Source organism: Takifugu flavidus, chromosome 10 (assembly GCF_003711565.1).
Source record: "Takifugu flavidus isolate HTHZ2018 chromosome 10, ASM371156v2, whole genome shotgun sequence".
NCBI lineage: Eukaryota > Metazoa > Chordata > Actinopteri > Tetraodontiformes > Tetraodontidae > Takifugu > Takifugu flavidus.
This window is the reverse complement of record NC_079529.1, coordinates 12,959,747-12,980,551: the sequence shown is the minus strand read 5'-3', so window position 1 is coordinate 12,980,551 and position 20,805 is coordinate 12,959,747. Positions and strand designations below refer to the sequence as shown.

The following is a 20,805-nucleotide window of genomic DNA, read 5'->3' as shown; positions in this document are numbered from 1 at the left end:
ATGTTTACTTAAATTAGAGATAGAAATACAATTAGAGTTTAAAAAAAGTTTTAAAAAAAGAAAACTGAAACTGAAAGCAGTAACAGCAACCATAGCAACAGCAGAGCAGCAGCATCACCAGCAGCAGCAGCAGCATCAACAGTTATTTTTTTTGCCTTTTACTACATTTAACAACAAACCACTTTTGTAGCTCCAAATGTTGCTGCCTCCTCCTCCTCTTCCTCCTCCTCCTCCTCCTCCTCCTCTGATGATGATGATGGTGAGCCTCCTTCATGGGTCCAGCTGCAGTGGTGAGGATGAGGAAGAGGATGAGGAGAGAAACGTCTCCATGGAGATACATGCACAACGACTGCACCTGTCAGCAGTCTTTGAGTCTTTATTTTAAAAAGTGAAGAGAATGTTATTGTGATAAACAGCTGTTAAAAGCTGGTCGATTATTGCACGTTGATCCAAAACCATTAAAAACGTTGTAATAAAAGAAAATAAATGAGTTGGTTCTGTGTTTTATGGAATGACCTGATGATCCTTCAAGACAGGAAAGACTCTTCATCATCATCATCTTCTTCATCACCATTTTCATCTTCTTCATCATCTTCTTCATCATTCTTCACCATCATCATCACCATCATCATCACCATCATCATCACCATCATCATCTTCTTCATCATCATCTTCTTCTTCAGCATCATCATCTTCAGCCTCATCATCACGATCTTCTTTATCATCATCATAATTTTCTTCATGATCATCATCTTCTTCAGCATCATCAGCATCATCTTCAGCATCATCATCATGATCATATTCTTCATAATCATCATCATAATCATCATCATAATCATCATCATTCCGTTTCTATGGGCGTCATGTAGTCAAATGTAATCGAAAACTCAGGGTTGTGTTAGAATATTAAACAGTGTTATGGCTCATTAATATAAGGAAAATGCGCATTTGCGGGAAAAAATATTACAATATTATAAAAATGTATATATATTTACACAGATTCCGCTTTCTACTCAACATCTGATCTTATATCAAATGGATGAATTATTGAAGACAATTTCAGCGTCTCTCTACGATTCAACATCGACTTACAATGTGCCGCCTCACACCGAGAAACATAATAATAATACTAATTATAATTATAATAATTATAATAATAATAAGGCCGTTTGTCCGCCCCGCTGATGACGTCACCGGGCGCAGGGCGCAGCAGCTGTGTTTACATTCGCGGAGCAGCAGATCTATATGGATCTATATGTACCGACAGGATAACCGAACAGAACGGGCTTTTCTGTTGTATCCACGAGAGAGGCAGGTGAGCAAGCAACCCTGTTTATTTCCATCTTTTCATCCATTTTCTTCCTCCTCAACATGAAACGGGAGATGCTTCTGAGCCGCCTCTTTACTGCCGCCGAGCGTCGTCCTGTTATGTGAAATGTTGGTCATTTTACATTTTCACTCGGTTCTAATTGAACCGAATTCAAGTTGATCGAAGCTCGAGGTCGAAAATAATGATTTAATTAGAAGAAGAACGGTGGTGGAAACCCGATCTGCTGCTGGAGCTTCAGCTGCAGCACTCATCTGCAGGCCTGGAATAACGCAACATAACTGCGGCTATACGTCCGCTCACCTGTTAATCTATAGCTGCATTTGATCCTTTCATCCATTAGATTATAGCTCCTCCCACCGCGATGCTGCTGGAATTATACACCAGGAGAGTTGATCACCCAAAATCTCCCATCAAGCATCTGCAGTTGTGGCACCACGTGAACTTAAACATCTAAATACCTATAAAGATATGTGCTTGAAGGGGAAACAGCTTTTCTGATTATTGCTTTTTTTATTATATTATAAATGTGAAACCTTTCATGTAGACCTTTTCTATGACACCCGTTGGTGGCGCAGGATTTCATTTCTCTGGAACATTGAGCTGTTTCTCCACCTGATGCGAGCTCAGAGACAGGACTGAAGGTTCCCAAGAGCCCCGAGGCCTCCACAGAGACCTCTGTGGAAGAAGGTTGGAAGAACCTGGACTCACAGCGGTCAAACTGGTCAATCTGGAGGCAACCAAGAACTCAGCAATCACACTGGCTGAGCTCCAGTGATCCAGAAGATCAACCATCGCAGCAGCACAACACCAATCTGAGCTTTGTAGGTGACATATCAGTATTTGGTGTTTCCAGGAAGAAGCTTCTAAAGGTCTCCCAGACTGTGGGAAACCAGGTTCTCTTTCTGATGGAGCTAAGGTGGAACTTCCTTCTTCCTGACTATCAGTGATGGTGGGGGCAGCATCAGTGGGGGTGTTTTTCAGTGGCTGAGACAGGAAGACAGTTCAGGGCGGAGCTGAATGGACCAAAGAACACAGAGATCCTGGATTAAAACCTGATTAAAGACCTCCCATGACCTCAGACTGGGCTCAAGGTTCTCCTTCCAACAAGACAACCAGCTTAAACTCAGCCAAGAACACTCAGGAGTCCTGACATGGAGTCCTGAGAGACCTGAAAATGCCCCGTCCAACCGTCTCCAGCCAACTTGGTAGAACCAGAGAGGATCTGAACATCAGAACATCCACAAAACCAGGAAGACTGAAGGCTGCAACTGATGTAAAAGCTCCTGAGGAACGAGGCTGAGCTTTGCTGTGTTTTAGTTCTTCTTAAACATGTTACATTTTCTCTTCTTCTGCATTCATTCCAGGGTGTTTGGGGGCGGATGAAGGACTAGTTTAGATGTTTGTTTTAGCACATGGCTTCAACCTTGAAGATGAAATGTTCTGAAGTGTGTCTGTAGATCTCTGTCGGTCTAAACAAAACTATTTGACATCTGCTTCTTCTCCAAAGGTCAATCCTGAGAAATGGAGGCAGGAGGCCTGTAAGTGTCTCTTTGAATCATTCTGAGCGCTCACGGCAGTCACGTCGCGCTGATGCTAACTCCTGTGACGTTGCAGCGGCTACTCCCCGGACCTTCTGGACCGGTTGATGCCAGACCAGAACTCGTCGGTGGTGAAGAAGTTCCAGCAGAAGTACTGGAGAACCAAACAGACGCTCATCAAGGTCTCCGGGAGGAAAGAGGATGAACATGTGGTGGCGTCCGACGCAGAGCTGGATGGAAAGTTAGAGGTCAGGAAGAAGGCTGAAGCTGTGGTTGATGTAGTGTTGGTAGACCAGAGCTCAGATGGAGATTTGGTCCTCCAGGCAGACGCTGAAAGGCCTGTTTTCATACATCAGTGGTTGCCTGATGCACCTTCTAGAGAAAACAACAATCCAACTGTTACTAGATGATTGGAGCACCTTCCTGGAACCAGTTTTATGGCTGACATGTGTTTTCTGTCCTGCAGGTCTTCCATTCCATCCAGAGAACATGCATGGAGCTGCTGAAGGTTACGGAGCAGTATCAAAGGCGCATTTGCAGTACGTTTAAAGAACCAGAACCACAACTGTACTGATACAAATATAAACATCTGTAGATTGTGCTGATGTGCAGAAACATCTGCATAAATACAGGCAGCGGCGCGGGAATGTTTAAGCTCCTCCAGGAGGGAGAGGACCTGCCTGACCCCCAAAACAGAAGCAGTTCAGAGCTCATCCATGAGCTTCTTGGGTCTTTAAGGGTGAAGCTTCACAATAAACCATGTTTTCTATTTAGATTTTTCTCAGGAGGAGAACGAGCTGGGAGTCTTCCTGAGAGCCCAGGGCTCCCGGGACAAAACCAGGGCCGGAAAGATCATGCAGGCAACAGGAAAAGCTCTGTGCTTTTCCTCCCAGCAGAGGTGAGCAACAGCCATTTCTGCTCCAGCCTGTCCAAACCAAACATGCAAACACGTCCTTGAACCCTGCAGGCTCTCACTGAGGAACCCTCTGTGCCGCCTGTACCAGGAGGTGGAGACCTTCCGCTACCGAGCCATCTCAGACACCTGGCTGACCGTCAACCACATGGAGCAGTCCAGGACGGAATACCGAGGAGCGCTGCTCTGGATGAAGGATGTGTCGCAGGAACTCGATCCAGACACTCACAAACAGATGGAAAAGTTCCGCAAGGTTTGACCGATGACGTCGACCTGAAAACCACCATCGTGCTGCGTTCCATGTTTCCCGTTGATCGTTGAAAGGATCAACAGTAGCGTGTTCGTGCCACAAGAGGTCAGAAGACACAACTGTAGCAACGTCAGCATCTTTTCTTTTGTACCTCAGGTTCAAGCTCAGGTGCGTTCCACCAAAACCAGCTTTGACAAGCTGAAGAATGACGTCTGCCAGAAAGTGGACCTGCTGGGGGCCAGCCGCTGCAACCTGCTGTCTCACGTTTTAACCACCTACCAGGTAGGCTCCACGTGGTCCATGTCGCTCCACGGCCTCAGTCTGAGAACATCTGGGGCTGACATCAAAGGATGGCCCACCAGATCAACATGGCAGCTTTTATTTCCAGGACCTGATCTGGTCCTTTAATGGTCTCATGAAGCAAGAGCAGAGTGAGACCTCTTGGCTTTTGTTGCCCTTTCAGACGACACTGTTGCACTTCTGGGAGAAGACGTCCCACAAACTGGCAGCTATTCATGAGAGCTTCAGGGGGAGTCACCATGCTGCCTTCTCCACAGTCCAGGTCAGCGGGTGTGCACGGCCGCCACCGCCACCTCTAAACTGTCCATCCGTCTGTTCTGAAGCAGGTTCCTTCTCACTCCCCACAGGACCGCACAGACAAGACGGCGAAGGAAAAGGTTAAAGCTGCAACACCGGAAGGAATAAATGCTTCGGAAACAGCCGCCCGGTGAGTGAGCCACCCCGATTTGGATGTTACCAAGGAAACCGTGCTGAGCTACGCTGCTTTGCTCTTCTGCTATGCCGACAGACTCGTCCCGGTAGGGGATGAAGATGCCAGTGACACGACAAGAGACGGTAAAAACAGGAGTCTGGTTTGATAACCAGCTCCAGCACCTCGCTGATTCTGGTCTTTCTATGACTGTCCAGAGTTGGAAGGGGACAAAGACAGCCTGGCTTTACTGCAGGAGATCCTGGGCTGCTCCGCCACCGTTGGAGGCGACCTGTATCCAGACTTTGGAGACAACAAGGACGCAACCGGCTGGACTTTGGCAGCTGAGGAAGAGCCGCAGGACAACTCCTTCCTGCCGTCTCAGCTGCTGGACAACAGCTTCAACACTGACCTGCGTTCCTCCTCAGGTAGGAAAGTTTGCTGTGGAAATCATCGAACCCTCTTCCTCCTCCTCTTCATCACTACTGTACTGATACTGTACTTCATTGGTGATACTTTTGGACAGACTGTGTCCACATCAGTAACGATTGTGTGAGGACATGATGCTTTCTGTCCATCTGTCTGTCTGTCCTCCACCCACAGTTTCAGATCAGGCTGAGATGTTTCCTCAGTGTCTCTCACAACAAGCACGATACACATCTGGTTCCGATCAGAACCCGACTAAAGCCCCAACAACAGGTAAGACTAACTCGGTGGGACTTGGACAAAACGCTGAACCTCTTTGTTGCCTAAAGGGCTGATTTGACATTGATGGTTGGCTTTATTGCCCTGCAGAGGCTCCAGGAACCGGCCCCATGGACCTTTCAGCATGGTTCAACCTGTTTGCAGATCTGGACCCTCTGTCCAACCCCGATGCTGTCGGCAGGACTGACACACACCTTCACAGTGCATAAGTCTTCCTCTGAGTTGGGCAGGTCGGAGCTGCTACCAGGCAGAGTACCCGAGCAGAAACAGGCTGGGGGGGGGGGCGACTGATCCAGTCTGAGGACTGAAATATGCAAAGATAATTTTAAAAAGAATCAATCTAGTAATCCTGCATAATATGCATTCAAAAATACACATTCAAATATGAGGTTTAAATACACAATATGTCAGATTTGCATTATGGTGGATGATGCAATTTGTTTGTTTTTTTTAACATATATCTCATATACGGTGGTGGCCAAAGCCATCAGAACATTTGGCATTTTTAACAAGTTTCTTTAGATTTTGCTGAATTGGCCCTTAAAATAAACAATCTTCTAACTACTGCTGGAAGCAGCTGTGATGGACAGAATCTGCTGGGATACTGGGAGTGATGGGCTGGCCCAGTACAGGGATCAACCCATCCAGAGGACCTGTTGTCCGTCCATGAGAGGACATCAGTGTGGAGGACATAGACAGAGACGAGCTGCTGGAACTGCTGCTGAAGGTGGACAAAGCAAATATTCAAATTTAAAGCAGATAAAAACAGCAGAACTCTGCTTGTGATCTCTCCGGTGTTCTGATGGTTCTGGCCAACGGCAAAAATCATCAGGGAGATTTTTGGAAATATTAGTTTGAGCTGTGTTGAGAAGGTTTGAGTATATAAACATTAACTATAATTAGAGAGACAAATATCTTAACAGAATATTTAAATATCCTACAAGAAGAATCGGTAATAAGAAGCATGTGTTTCCTGTTCATGTTGTCACCTCAGCCGATCGTTTCATTAAAGGATTGAGTTTCAACTTGCTTCATCATCATCACGCGTTCCTCACTTTTAGATTTAGTCGCTTCACCCTGAGCATTTTCTAAAAGGCCTTAGCAGATAATAAATCAGACAGGAAATGGTGTCACTATTTCCCCTTTTTCTCCATAAAAACAAGAAACATCTCAGTGGCGTTTAAGGAGACCTCTAAACTCACATTTTGAAATAAAATGTCAATTATTATCTGCTGGTATTGCTGGTCTGGGCAGAATTGGGCCAGAACATCCAGCTTTGTGGCGCATGGATCTGCTGAGAGGTCAGGACGTCCCTTCTGACCCCTGAACAGAGACCATGTCCAACCTTCCAGCAGGATGATGCTTCCTGCCAGGAATCAGGAGCACAACAGTTTGAGGTGTTGATTAGGCCCCAAACTCCAGAACTCAATCCTACGAGCTTCTAGGGGATGTGCTGGACAAACAAGTCTGGTCCATGGAGGCGCCTCAACTTAAGATCTGCTGCCACCATCCTGGTGTCAGATACCCCAGCAGACCTTCAGGGGTCTCCAGGATCCATGATTCAAAGGGTCCAGGCTGTTTGGACAGCAAAAGGGGGACCAACACAATATTGGGTGTTGCAAACATGACTATTGTGCATGACTAATCAGGAGCTGAAACTTGTTATTTGATGTAAACATCCTCGTTTAATATTTGAGTTCATCTAATATGAAGCTAAAGATATGAAACAGGCCAAGCTTCCAAGGCAAACAACTTTATTTCTTGACATGACACAGTTCACCACTGTCACTCCCACCGGCCACTGCATGTTCCCACGCAGGGGCCCAGATGCTGGACGGTGGCTGAGAAGGGACAGTTTACATGCTGCCGTTCGCCATCACAGACGGTTCTGGTGTGCACGCATAGTTGGACACCACATGGGGAGAAAGGAAGTGCTCAGGGGGGGTGTGCACGCTGCAGGTGGGTGTGTGAAGCTGGTCTCCTGCAGCCAAGCTCCTTTTAAAAAGCCACGAGCCCAGAGTGAGCTGGGGGGGCGTTTCCCCATCCAGGCTAGTAGGACGCCAAAGGAGGGGTGGGACAGGACAAGTGCTCCTCTATACTGCTTTCATGAGGTATGTGAATATCCTTAGTTAAGACGCAACACAGACGATAAATATTGAAATCAAACAAAGATCATTGATCCATCGGCACCTGTGATTCCAGATTTAGCCTGGATAGGTTCCAGGACATTTCCATTCCTGATAGATCGCAATAAAATTACACGAGTGATTGAAGTGAAACGGGCGCTGATTCAGCTGGTTCGGGTGTAAATCAGAGGTAACTTCAGAGGTCAGAGTCGCCTGAATCGGGTTCCAATCAGCACGTTCGGCTCCCTTTGTGTTATAGCTTCAGTTATATTAGATCTGTTACATCTTTACATTCACTCAGGTGTTATTGTTAAGGCAACCACTCCAGAGGTAGACCCCCCCTCCTGTACCCAGGGGCTGCAGCCATGGGGTTTGGAGCGAAAGCATGGCATCTCTGGGTGGGCTTCGCTCTCACATCTCCTGTCTAGCTGCTGTCAGAAGGCACCAGGTTCCCTGTGGTGTCCAGCTGCATGCATTTACAGGTGCAGGCTGAAACTGGGCACTCCGTGTGGTCTCTGTGAAGACAAACACCAAACACTGTTACACAGACAATATAAATAACTATCTTCCTATTTTAGGAATACCAGGAGACACCAGGAGACTCCTCATTGTTCTTTTGATTCATACTGAGAGGAGCCCACATCTGCAGTTCTGGGGGACAAGAGGCACCGATGCCATCGACCAGCCCGCTGGTTCCCCAGAGCTGAATCCAATCAAGCTCCTCTGGGACATCAGACATTGTTGCACTGACGCCACCATTGTGTACAACAAGCTGTTCAGGAACTGACCGAGGCTCTAAACCAGGTCTGGAGGACAACCCCCAGGAGACCATCAGGCTCCTTATCAGCATTCCCAGACGTTCTAACTAGATTATGGGCTGCCTGGAGCCTGAGATCTCTTACTTTTAATAAAGAGCCTAAATTAAGTTCTCAGTGGGTTCATGATTTGAGTTCCTTCTGATTGTTCTTGTGTTATTCTGTTCTCAGTGAATCACACGATATCATCGATAGAGAGCTGGAATAATTGATTCACGTGTGGTCAGACTGGACAAAGCCTGGCGAATGAACATAAAAGGTCATAAAGGTACCTGAACCAGCTGAGCATGTGACCAGCGTGGCCACCGTGGCGACAGTTGTGGCACCAGGTGAACCAGTTGTTGAACTGGGCCAGTTTGTTCTCCCTTGTCAGGCCAACCTTCTCCTCGGACTTCCCTGTTCCTGCCAAGAAACGTGTGTTTGACCAGTAAACGTTATCAAGGACCTTCGGCTGATAACTAGATATTATCGTGAAGATGTCACGTGAGCAAATTAAGGAACTGAAACGGACATTCTTCAAAATAAGGAAACTGGCATCTCTTGGCTGCTCTCATTCATGTCAGTGAACCTGCTGCAGTTCTGATTTTACAAGCTGGATTTCTCTTTAGGGGAAAGACTCCAACAGTGAATATTTTGGTTGGAAATACATGAGGCCATTAAGGCCGGCCTTTTTTATTCGGCACAAAATAATTTGTTAAATGTGGAGAATAAAAGCTGGTTGACTTTATTAACTTTATTAATGTCATGAAGGAAACAAACTGCAGTTCTCTTCTAAAAAGTGGCTTTAATTCGGTGGGAAACGGGCCCACGCGGCTGCAGTTTACCTGGACAGTTGGAAACAGGCGTGCCCATGTTCATGAGGCACAGAGCACAGCGGGGCAGAGGTTTCCTGCAGCCGGGGCAGCTGGTGACTTTAGATTTGGTGGGAGAGCCCCCGACGCCGTACTGGCTGAAGCCACGGCCTTGGTGCGGTATGGCCGAGCAGCTGTAGGAGATGGACTTCCCACAGAAGTTGCAGCTCACAAACACCTGAAGGACAGGAAACGGCAGCAGGAGGTCATTTGATCAGAAACATTAGACTTTCTCTGGATTAAGGACTCATCCTGCGCTCGTTAGTCCATTCGACGTATTTACCCGTCGCCAGTCTTACCTGGGCCAAGGGTTTGGAGCTGGGGTCCAGCTTTCCTCGATGGATGTCAAACTCAGCCCGTTTGTGCCAGAACCTCCAAGCATCCAACAGGTTGCGGTAGTTTTCAATCCAACACTGGACGCGAGGGTCTTTCAGAACGTCTCCCGCGGACCCCTGGTCAAAGAATCTTGCTGAGTCAGCAGCTTCTAGACTGGCATTCTTGTTTTCAGTAACACTTGCGGAAAGATTTATTCCAAGTTATTTGTCCTACTTCTCTGGGAGTTTTGTCTAACTAGCCTGTGTACCTTCAGCATGCAGAAGCTGGCGGTTTGGACGTCTCCAGTCCGGTCCACGTAGGTCTCCATGAGCTCCACGCCGTCTTTGGTTAGTCCCGTCAGCAGGATCCCCTCCAGGTTTCCTGCTTCCTTCATTTCATGGGTTAGTTTGTCGATATATCGAGGCAACTTCAGACAAAAAAAAAGCAGTTGAGGTAAGTTGTCAAATAATTTAAAAAAAATACAACTTTCAAAATTGAAGGAGGGAAAAGTCATATTGTTATTGTGTATTGTTGTTACCTGTGTGTCATTAAGAAACATACAGGCAAAGGCAACTCTGTCTCTCACAGCAACACTGCCTTCATACTGGAACACAAAGTTAGTCAGAAGTTTAGTCAGAAATCGTGTTCGTAATCAAGAGATTTTAGTTTTGTGTGATCGTCAGGAACAGCTAAGAGGGCGGGACACAAACTATAAGCTGACTAATCGCTTTTATCTGAACTGTAAATAAGTTGGTGGTCTGATGGCAGCTAGAACATTTGTGACAGGGGGAAGATCAAAGCGCCGCAGTTTTAAAAGCAAACGCCGGTCAGGCACAACATTATGAGCTACTATTGTGCTTCTCCCTTTGAGTCATGGACTCCTGGAGCCCCTCGAGGGCCTGCTGGGGCGTCTGACACCAGCGTGGAGGTAGCAAATCCTCAAGTCGACCCACTCATCTCAGTCCAACTTGCAGAGGCCTGATGTGACCCAGACCACAAGGAGAAAATCAGGGTCATTAACTTCATCATGTGCCTGATCGGTGCACATCTCACGGAAGAAGAAACCAAATGCTATTAATTGAAAAGGGGAGTTTCTCCATCACTGCGTGTGTTTGTAATAAAACCCATAAAGTTCCACCCCGGTAGGAGATCAGGTACCAGCACGCCATCGTAGGATCCAGGCTCACTGGTGAGGAATGCGAACATGACGCAAAGGTAGGGGTTCTTCAGCTGCAGTCTCAGGGAGCTGCACATCTCCCTCCACAGAGAGGACTTCTCGTCGGTGTAGCCTGACAACGCCATGGCAACCACATTTAGGTTCAGGTCACCTGCAAAAACCAAGAAAACCGTTCAGGATTCATCGACATTTCTGGGTTCGTTGATGGAAATGAAACCATCTGTAGTGTCTCAAAAAGACTCAAAACAAACATCAAAAGCAGATCTGAGTGCTGTTCTGCTACATTAAAATGACGACACTGATGATGTACCAACTTCCTGTGTTGGAGAGGACATTATTACTGCAGTCATTACAACCCCAAACAACAAGCTCATTAAACCTCTGAAAGAAGCAGGAAGATGTTTGGCCGCTCTCCTCGATTCTTCGCGAAACCTTTATGGATTGCGATGACCTTGGTGAATGAGTACGTGGACTGAACTGAACGCTTGGAACAGTCGATACACACCGATCAGGAAACGTCCCACTGCTGGTACGTCAACCTGTCGGGTTAGGGGGCGGTAATGATTGTGGATCAATGGTATCTGCTGTAGATGAACGGCACAAAGCTTCCAATCAACAGGGCAACTGGTGCTTTGAGAGGTGAAGGATAGTCTCCCTGCCTCTGACCACCCAGTGCATCCTGATCAGCACAGGCCAGAGAAGACCAGAACTGGAGACACTGTGGTCGGGTCAGTGATGGTCGGGGAAAGCCTCAGACCTCCTCGTGGTGGCCAGAGCAACCCTGACTGCTGCCAGGCACCACGAGGAGCCGCGGAGACCCAGCGTCAGACCTCCAGCCACATGTGCTGGAGTGTCTGCAGGTCCTGACAGCTGAAACCAGTCTGGGACATCCTGTTTATTTGGCTCCATGCAGGCACGTGGAGGTGACACACACAACGGAGCCTCATCAGTCTCCACTGATGCTGGATCAGCGGCAGGCTAATTTCTCCCCTTCAACTTTGAGTCTGAATCTAGTCCTCTGTGGGTTTCAGGATTTGGGTTCCGACTGATCTTACTCACATTATTTTGCTCCAAAGTAATTAGAATATTTAATTAATCGTTTTAACTGGAATATTCCATTTATGGAGATCCGGGATATCTGAATTTGCTTTATTTCTTTCCAGTACTTTTGAGCCTGGTTTTAAACAGTGAGTTGACATAAACAGGCTTTTCTGGATAAAGGTTGTCCTAAGGTTGTCCTAAGGTTGTCCTAAGGTTGTCCTGGTGTCCTCCTCAACCATCCTTTGGGTAACAGGACTATTTCACTTGGCTTTATTCAGATTTTCTGCCCAAAACCTGTGAAAACAAACTGCATCTCCTTGAAAGTCACAGGTCAAAGTCACCGATGGTCAGCTCAGTCCAGCCGTGTTCCAGCTGCAGGGTCATCACGCATCAATCCTGCGTCCAGCCCCTCCCACTCTACTGACCTTTCTCATCAGTGGCTCCCCTGTTGAGGATCTGGATGGCTCGGCGGATGTCCAGGTTGAACAGAGCTACTGCAGCTGCTCGCTCCCAGTCTCGCTCCTGCTCCAGCGAGCGCAGGAACACCTCCACGTCGATGTCAGGCCCCCGGCTGATCCAGCCACAGAGCTGCAGGGCCAGGCTGCGTTCCTCGCTGGTGTACCGCAAAACATCCGTCTGCCGGTCCGAACCACTCCAGCACCGACGGCTCTCTGTTGTGCCTGAGAGAAGAGCCGTGACTGAACTGCGTACTCCTTCATTCAAGGACAAGGTCAACTATATTTGAGGCGTTAAATCATACTGTGACTTACCAGAGGAGGTCTTCACAATGTTCTTGATACCAGAGTAGACCACAGACTGTTTGTTCCCCTGCACCTTCAGCTCCACGTCCTCAGCACATCGCTTCATATGTGACGCTTATATAGGAAATCCAGAATAACTCAGACAAGAGGTGGACGCTGAAAACAACTACGAACCAAAACTAGTTCAAGTAAAAGCACAAACCTCCAAATTTTAAATTGAACGATTAGGCCTCAGGATCACAGCGACTAGTCCTAATTCAGATTCTAGCAAATAGTGTAAAATCCAGTAGTGCACGGCCACTGTTAAGGTCCCTCTGCTGTGTCCTTGATTTACTGGGCTTTTTCCATCCTGCCACTGTACTCTTGTCCTGTCCTTCACTCCTGCTCCTCTTGTCCTGTCCTCCTTCACTCCTGCTCCTCTTGTCCTGTCCTTCACTCCTGCTCCTCTGTGTCCTCCTCTTGTCCTGTCCTTCACTCCTGCTCCTCTTGTCCTGTCCTCCTTCACTCCTGCTCCTCTTGTCCTGTCCTCCTTCACTCCTGCTCCTCTTGTCCTGTCCTTCACTCCTGCTCCTCTTGTCCTGTCCTCCTTCACTCCTGCTCCTCTTGTCCTGTCCTCCTTCACTCCTGCTCCTCTTGTCCTGTCCTCCTTCACTCCTGCTCCTCTTGTCCTGTCCTCCTTCACTCCTGCTCCTCTTGTCCTGTCCTCCTTCACTCCTGCTCCTCTTGTCCTGTCCTCCCTCCTTTTTTCTCATCCTATCCCTGCACACCTCACCTCACCTAATTACCCTCATGGGTCTCACCTGTATTGTCTCACCTGCTCCTTCCGCCCTCCTGTGCCAGACTATCTTTTGTCAAAGTGTCCCCCCCCCCCCCCCCCCCCCCCCGTCTGATGAACATGGCTTGGATTAATGATCCGACTCTCGTCTGCTGCATGTTTTTCTTTGATGTTTGAATCAAAAGGATATAAAACAGGTCAAACCACAAGGACTTGAGCTGGGGGTCTTTCCCTCCTGCCAGCAGGTGGTTTTTCCACACCTGGGCGGTATCATGGCCGTACCTGGACTGAGCTCTCTGCCGCATCTTCGTGGCGATGTCTTTCTCGATGGCGCTCTCTGCTCCCTCTGCCCCGTCCTCCACACAGTTATACAGGTGACGGCCACACGCCCACATCAGCGCTGTGGTGGGGCTCCAGGCCAGAGAGATGCGCTCAAACACGATAAAGTCCGTCATGACCCGATTGGCCGCCGACACCACCACCATGCGGTTCTGAGAGAATGGGTGCCAGGCAAAGCTGCCAATCTGGGTTTCACATGGATGCACGCTTCGTTCGATGATGGTGGGCTCCGTTTCATCACCGATGGGTGTCGGAGTATGCTGCATGTCATACAGACGGATGATGTTGCTGTCACGAGTCAGCGTGGCCAACAGGCCAGTACGTGTTGGACACCATGCCACCTGAAAAAGAAGTTGCACGATGACAGAAAACACTCTGCATATTAAACATACTTCCAAAAAACTCAGGGCAAAATGTGTTGATAGGTAGGTAACAGCGGTGTACCTTCGTGAGGGGTTTGGGCTGCTCAGTGAGTGTGAGTACAGGCTTTTCAAACTTCCTCAGATCCCAGATGGCCACCTGACCCTCGTAGAAAGAGGCCACCCGGTCATGGAAGTGTGGGTCAACTGTAACCCCCTGAATGGCCTTGGTGTTGACAAAAGTTTTCTGACTTGTGTTCCTCAGGTCAAAAATAGCGAGGTTTCTGTGCATGCCGGCCAACAGCAGCTTGGGGTCACGTAAGAGCCAGCAGAGGGACAGGCAGGCATCATTCTGACCTAACTCATACAAGGGTTTTGTCACTACCGAGTTTGAGTCTAAATCCAAAGAGGAGAGGCGAATCTTCTCTGCAGAGACACTGGCCTCTGGTGAGAACTTGTGCTGATGTCCCATATCAGGACAGAGAAATCTGCCCTGTGCTTGTCCAACCCAGCGGCCAGCAAGTTGCTGTCCACTGGATTCCAGGCTAAAGTGTTACATTGACGGGCGTGCTTGGGAACAAATTCTTTTCCCACCAGCTCTTTGCAGGTGGAGTTGTGGCTTTGACCCAGGCTGGTGAGCACAACTCTGCCATTAGCTTGTCCCACAGCTAGTAAACACTCGGGCTCATGTTTTGGGTACCAGGCAACACATTTCATATACGGGGTGTCAGAGTTGATGGCTAATAATGTGGCAGCGGTTTCTTCAGACAGCGGAAGAGAGCCAACTTTGGTTTCTGCGCTGCCCACTGGTCCGATACGATACAGTCCCAGTTCAGAGTCACAGATGACATATCTGTCCGGGTGGTGGGGAGACCACAGAATGTCCGGCTTGGAGCCACTCATGTCGCAGAGACCACAGGCGAACGGTTGAACCTAGATAATAAACAAAACTGACAGAGATACGAGTATTTAAATGCACAATAATAGTCCTGCAAAAAGTGCGGTTTGTCCTTTAAACAAACCAAGTACATTGTGTAAAATTCCAGAAATGCGTTACAATAGCGCTACGTCAAATTGTGAAGTTTCAAAACAATGTGCAGGGACCTTTAAAAACACACACAAATAAGATCGCATCTTATTTGCTTGAAACATATATCAGAGCAATCCGAGATTGTTGAGATACGTCAAAAGTGTTTCAGCGCTCCTAACTTCTGTACACGTGCTAACCTAAGCTATTGCTAACGATTGGAAAGAGTTCAAATAAGAAGAAATAATCTCATGCTGATTCAGTTCGCTGGTAAAAAAAAAAAAAAAACAACTCTTGCTACCAATTGTTTTAACGATTTACTTTTACTTACTAAGACAAATAGAGGGCAGCAAAGTTAGCGTAGGTTTAGCATAAACATCATTTCGAGCCTGAAGGATTGTTGTGTGTCACACCAAAACACTTCCGACGCTTGAGACACGTCAGCTGCTCATTGGTTCCTGGTTGGTTCACGTTCTTTTTCAACACCGGGGACACGGGAATTGTTTTAATCGCCTGCCTATCAGCAAACACTCTATATAGGGATGAAGAGGAAAAATGAAAAGAAATTTATATTCTATTTTATGTTATTTTAAATATATTGTAAAGTACTTCAAAGATATTAAAGTGGATGGTCCAGTGTGGATCGGTCCAGTAAAGATTTCACTTCAGATTCTATATTATCTAATGTTGTATCTCAAACACTCTCTGGGTCGGACAGGTAATGTGCGATTTTACTGAAACCTTGAATGTGTTGCCCTTAAATGCATTAGTTTTCTGTTCTCGCGTGGTTCCGCTGAGACAATGAGACCAGCTGGTCAACGAAAGGGGAGAGGGTGGTGTATCCATGGACAAAATATCCCATTTTAGCAGTTGAAGTTCCTCTCAAACATTAAGTTTTAAACCACCACAAGAAACAAAGTAAGTTAATCCATACGGGGTTATTAAGACAGTAAAAAGCTGTGATGATGTCTCAGCTGTTTTGAGTTTGATTTAAGTTTTAATGAATAATCTCTTGATCGGCGTAAATTTGTGACAGAATAAGACAGGAAGAGCCACACTGGATTTTTCCCAGTTACATTTAGTGTCAACTCCAAAGGCTACTTGTTCTGGAGACAGTCAAGAATGACAGCTGTCATCTTTGGTTTAAATTAACTTTCATTTAAACTGCATCTGTAAAAGTGGAATCATTTGTAAAAGACAAGGAAAGAAGACATGATGATGTATCCAGGGTCTTTGGATGGACTAGGATCGTGTCCCTCAAACAAGCCAAAGTAGATGATGGAGTTGGACCCGCTGGTGTTGAGCTGCAGGAGGACAGAAGCAGACGCATGCTCAACACACCCATCACACCCAGCAGCTAAACAAACTGACCAACATGAGGGAATTAGATGATATGGTCACTCAATATATTGGCAAATCAACCAGCCAAAAGTAGCCGACTAAGTAAATCATCAATTAGAATTCCTTCGCGGGATTAGATTCAGACAATTGCATTTTTACCACTGTCTGTCTCTGAAATGCTTATTATTGAGATTTCTGGGGGTAAAAGACACAACAATCATCTATTCATTCAGATAATCACACACGATTAGTTAACATTATCTTTACCAGGTCTGATACAGGTACAGTAGATTGTTCATGGAAAAAACAACTTTAAAACTGGAGGCCAAGAACTGAAAATACAGTTAATAGATCATTTATGATGGTTCATTTTCTCAATCTAACCTGTAATTGCTAATTTAGGTTTAATTTTAGTGAGTTTGTCTCACAACTCGAAAGCTTTTATGTTCACTTAAGAATCTTTCGGAGCCGCTGGACTGTAAGATTATTTTCAACAGAAAAAAGATGCGTGCAGCTGACTCAATCACACTAGTTATGTTCCCTAAAATGGATGAGCCTCGTCTCCGTGGCTGACCGTACCTGTTTGGTGACATCGACCCTCCAGGGGTCCACCTGTAGTCCATCGCACCAGCCACCTCGTCCATACAGCCATGTTCCGTGCTCATTTGGTACAGCGCCCTCTTTCACCCATGTGGTACAGCCCAGTGGTGTTCCTGATGAAGCATGAAAAACAAGACAAAAGTTGCAAGGATTAAAAAAAACACCCGAATGTCATTAACTTATTTCCAGTTCTAATCTTTGTGCGATGAAAACGTCTCTGCCGCCCCCTGGTGGTCCATAGCCTCATCACACGCCTATCCACAAGTTTTTTTCTCGTAAGGTAAATTTGATTAATGTTTGAAGATAGAGTGCTATACACCCCCCCTAATAGGCTCGCCAGATGAGAGTGATGGGCCCTGGACAGCTCAACCGTCCCCATCACACTCAGACATCATTCACCGTTACTCACCTGCAGAGTCAAATGTGAGGCTGTTATTAAAAGCAGCGTTGAGCAGGAAGTGGTGGGATGTGACACAAAACTCTCCACAGTTGTGGTCGTCGCTGCCGTGCGCCGTGATAACAGCATAGAGCTCCACCTGAAAACAAACCCACACTCAGAAAGGAGCTTTTTACAGAGTCATCACTGAGAACTCTGTCTACCTTCCTGGTGGGTGCAGGGACGAAGAACTTGACCGGCTCATATCTGCTGTTGTAGTTTTTGTCGAATGTTCCCCCACTGTACAGTGACATCACTCTGAAGGGGCGGAGCACCTCCTCCCCATCATCTGAGACATAAACGCAGATTATAGCACTATAGTCGAGTCATATGACTATCATCGGTGGTACGAGTTAAATACTCGTCTGATTGCCGATGCTGAATCTCAGGTTGAGGGAGATGATCCAGGGCATGGCCCATGGCGCCGTCTTCATGGTCAGGGTACACTTCGGCCCGTCCAGCAGAGGAAGCAACGCAGACACATCCGTCAGCCAGCGTCCAGTCCCTCTGTTAGGAAAAAAGATGCGTTCACCCTAATGTTAGCAGGACCGTAAATGTTGGATGGTTTTTAAATGAACATGTGACCTGCGGAAGGCGGTGATCCACCGGCCCAGCTCCGTGTTGCAGAATGGACTGAGCTGATCACAGCAGACGAAGAGCTGCACCGTACGATCCCAGTGAGCACAGGACGAGTCTCTCCTGCCCGGACACATGAGGGACGCATCGAGCTGGAGCACCGTGAAGTCTGAGAGTCCTGCAGGAAAACAAAGTTGATCTGACCTGACCCTCATCGCTCTGCATTTAGTGTCAATCAGGGTTAAACAGCCATTTTTATCTGAGAATGTGGCCAACAAGGGTCAGCTGACAACCCCAATATACTGACTGTTCAGGTTTTTCCACACTGTTGGAAAATACAGATGCCACCTAAAGGCCTCGAATTAAGGAGACCTTCGGGAAGCAGCGGTTTTCCAGGTGGCTTTCGAGTGGGAATGAAATGATTTTTCAACTCTGGTTTGGCAACAAGTGACGTGATCTCACAACAGTGAGGCAACAAACCCTGGGGCATGTCGACCGTGGCCACGGCGCCCCTCTCCCCCTGCATCTTCACTTTATCGAAGACAGGAACGACCTTTGCGGGCATCTGCAGTTTGGTCTGTAGCTCGGTGTAGAAATCAAACCTGGCGGAACACGTGAAGACATTTTCACTCGTGGTTGACATGTAAGAACCAAAGCTTAGCTTAATAAAGTAGCCTCAATCTTACCACTGAGCCTGCCAGTTGACAAAGCTGAAGGAGGGGTAAAGGAACCAGCCCATCTCTGCCAGAACCCCCTGCTGGTTAATAGCAAAGAAGGTGTTTGGGGATGGGGTGATCTGGAAGGACACGTACACCGGATGCCCAGACCTTTAATCAGAAGCAAATAAAGAGTTCTACTTCTACTTCCAGAAGCGTAGGAATAACCAAAGAGGAGGAAGGACGGAGAATCCCACGGTCGATCTTAACATTCTTCCGTTCATCTGTGAGAAGCGGAGCAGTGTGGATCTTACTGGAGCGCCTGCACGACCGAAGGCTCCGGGTGCACCATGGCGGCAGGGATCTGCAGCGTGGTGTTGCATTCCTCCTCCACACAGTTCATGTCCTGGATGGGATCCCCAGCAAGCGTGTGGATGAGCACCCCCGAGGCGTTGGCGTTGGCCATATTCTGCACCTGCAGGGAACAAAAACGGGGCAGAAATACCAGCATCCATTTTAAAATGATCATTAAGAGGCATTTTAGTGGAGAAACTGAAGCCAAGCAGCCTTTGTTAGCGGTATACATGAAGCCTTGTAAGGTGGTGAGGGGGAGCAGAGGACAAGCTGGATGTTCCAGCAGCAGTTTGGGTGAACGCATGAACAGACCTTTGTGAAAAAGGAGCAGTTGCCCTCCGACAGCCACGCCACGGCGCCGGCCACGGAGGGGACGTGACTGCAGCCGTCACCTGCAGCCAGCAGTTGATAGGACTTCGGGCTCCAGCGCGTGCTGAGCCAGTCATACCTGGCGTCCAGCCTCTTGGAGATCACAGGCATTTTCCATTCTGTAAAACATTTCAACTGTCATAGTTGTGCTTTCTGGAGCTGAGGACATCGGTTCTCTGTAGGTCGGAATGCTTCAAAGGCAGCTTCTAATTCTTCAACAGGGTTAAAAATGTCTTGGTGTTTTCAAAATGGGGATTTAAAGCCGTAACATTTACAGCGTGCAGAGGGAGGGCAGCTGTTTAGAGATTCCAGATAATCTGCTGGTAATTCTGATCACCTTCCTACCATCTGACGTGAATACAGCCTGGGTGAGGCCGCAGCCGCGAGACACACAGCCCCAGGAATACAACACAAGGGGGATCCAGTTCCCCAGAGAGAAGACCGGCAAGGGGCAGAAGTGCAGCCTGGACAGAACCTCCTTCTTACTGTGGGAACAGGCGGGAGGGGGGAACAAGCATGATGCCGCGGTCCGACAGTGTCACACCTTCTTTAAACGGCTCGAGCAAAAGGAATCAAAAGCAGGTGCTGATCAAACGAATGTTACACGTGTTTGTGTCACACAAAGGATTCCAAGTTTGCACACGCACGCACCGGGACTACACGTTTATGCACAACAGCGCGCATAAACTTATTCAGGGCACAAATGGCACCGTGTTAAGTGCATGAAGTGTCCCTCAAGCCCGTGTGCGCCAGTTTAAGGGTGTCTGACTGTAGCGGGGTGACTGTTGGCACCTGCTCGCGGCGGCGACCCGCAGAACCTGCTCCCTCATCCAGGTCACATCGCTGAGGGCTGATTCGTCGAGGGAGAGGAGGAGCAGCTGCGCGCTGTCGGGCAGATCCTCCACCAGGCTCCTCAGGGAAGACTCGGAGCTCCACAGGCACTCCAGAAATCCAGACTTGTTGGTGAAGGTGTGGATGATGAGTGGCCCCCGGAGAGCCCCGGGCTCATACGAGAACTGCCCATCCAAGGTTCGGACAGTGAAGGAGTCTGCGAGGTCCCCTGGTTCTGGACAGTCTGTCAGGATCCTTTTGGGGGATCGCAACATGAGCGCATTGGCTTCAAAATCCGAGGAAAGTTCATCGCCAATTAGTTTCGGTTTCGCTCGAACTGAACTTCCTGGACCTGGAACAAGAAACCACATCCAGAGCGTCCACCACCACACAACCATGTTTAGAGGGACTGGACCTCTCTGTGACAGCTCAGGACTCGGTTCTGTCCATGTCCGGACGTAAACAAACTGTTCGAACCGAGCGAAGGTCCTGGCAGCCTACGGTGGCCTCGAGAGGACAAAAAGGGCAAACTGCCTTCATGTCACACGCGGCCAGTTAATGTACATGAGGACCATTGTGTGTATTAACTGGGGCAGTTTCCCTGGGTTTGT

The 20,805-nt window shown here is 47.8% G+C and overlaps 3 protein-coding genes across 5 annotated transcripts; 1 reads left to right on the top strand and 2 right to left on the bottom strand.

Moving 5' to 3' along the window:
• The first annotated feature begins 1,162 nt into the window (after window positions 1–1,162).
• On the top strand, window positions 1,163–6,474 carry ica1 (islet cell autoantigen 1). Of its 3 annotated transcripts, none has more exons than XM_057045107.1 (13): window positions 1,163–1,315; window positions 2,838–2,868; window positions 2,945–3,116; window positions 3,335–3,407; window positions 3,643–3,766; window positions 3,836–4,034; window positions 4,188–4,313; window positions 4,495–4,593; window positions 4,679–4,758; window positions 4,840–4,886; window positions 4,959–5,168; window positions 5,344–5,439; window positions 5,536–6,474. In XM_057045107.1, the coding sequence occupies exons 2-13, from the start codon at window positions 2,852–2,854 to the stop codon at window positions 5,652–5,654; spliced, it is 1,362 nt and encodes a 453-aa protein (XP_056901087.1). In that variant the 5' UTR covers window positions 1,163–1,315; window positions 2,838–2,851; the 3' UTR covers window positions 5,655–6,474. The 3 variants fall into 3 exon arrangements, with proteins under 3 accessions (XP_056901087.1, XP_056901088.1, XP_056901089.1); XM_057045108.1 differs by having other exon boundaries at window positions 1,176–1,304; window positions 2,836–2,868; XM_057045109.1 differs by lacking the exons at window positions 1,163–1,315; window positions 2,838–2,868 and having other exon boundaries at window positions 2,974–3,116; window positions 3,873–4,034.
• Window positions 6,475–7,182: 708 nt separating this feature from the next.
• Window positions 7,183–15,713, bottom strand: mios (missing oocyte, meiosis regulator, homolog (Drosophila)). The gene is given in 13 exon segments (XM_057045102.1): window positions 7,183–8,086; window positions 8,659–8,788; window positions 9,211–9,415; window positions 9,537–9,689; window positions 9,821–9,979; window positions 10,091–10,156; window positions 10,711–10,880; window positions 12,196–12,450; window positions 12,541–12,639; window positions 13,497–13,986; window positions 14,090–14,463; window positions 14,466–14,954; window positions 15,363–15,713. Coding segments are annotated over 12 exon segments (2,634 nt in total). The 5' UTR covers window positions 14,908–14,954; window positions 15,363–15,713; the 3' UTR covers window positions 7,183–7,995.
• A 295-nt stretch (window positions 15,714–16,008) lies between these two features.
• On the bottom strand, window positions 16,009–20,770 carry si:dkey-256h2.1 (uncharacterized protein LOC337520 homolog). Its single transcript, XM_057045103.1, has 12 exons — window positions 20,156–20,770; window positions 19,709–19,848; window positions 19,307–19,482; window positions 18,955–19,115; window positions 18,671–18,811; window positions 18,465–18,586; window positions 17,994–18,162; window positions 17,770–17,915; window positions 17,573–17,697; window positions 17,382–17,508; window positions 16,952–17,085; window positions 16,009–16,335 (listed from the first exon to the last, which is right to left on the bottom strand). Exons 1-12 carry the CDS (start codon window positions 20,590–20,592, stop codon window positions 16,216–16,218), a joined length of 1,998 nt encoding a protein of 665 aa, XP_056901083.1. The 5' UTR covers window positions 20,593–20,770; the 3' UTR covers window positions 16,009–16,215.
• Between the last annotated feature and the right edge of the window lie 35 nt (window positions 20,771–20,805).

Coding starts and splice junctions, on each gene's coding strand:
- ica1 (XM_057045107.1), top strand. Junction 4,314..4,494: donor ACGTTTTAACCACCTACCAG/GTAGGCTCCACG, acceptor TTGCCCTTTCAG/ACGACACTGTTGCACTTCTG. Junction 5,440..5,535: donor GACTAAAGCCCCAACAACAG/GTAAGACTAACT, acceptor ATTGCCCTGCAG/AGGCTCCAGGAACCGGCCCC.
- si:dkey-256h2.1 (XM_057045103.1), bottom strand. CDS start 20,592: ATGGTTGTGTGGTGGTGGACGCTCTGGATGTGGTTTCTTGTTCCAGGT. Junction 19,116..19,306: donor ACTGCTCCTTTTTCACAAAG/GTCTGTTCATGC, acceptor TGTTCCCTGCAG/GTGCAGAATATGGCCAACGC. Junction 16,336..16,951: donor GGGTCGATGTCACCAAACAG/GTACGGTCAGCC, acceptor GTCCTCCTGCAG/CTCAACACCAGCGGGTCCAA.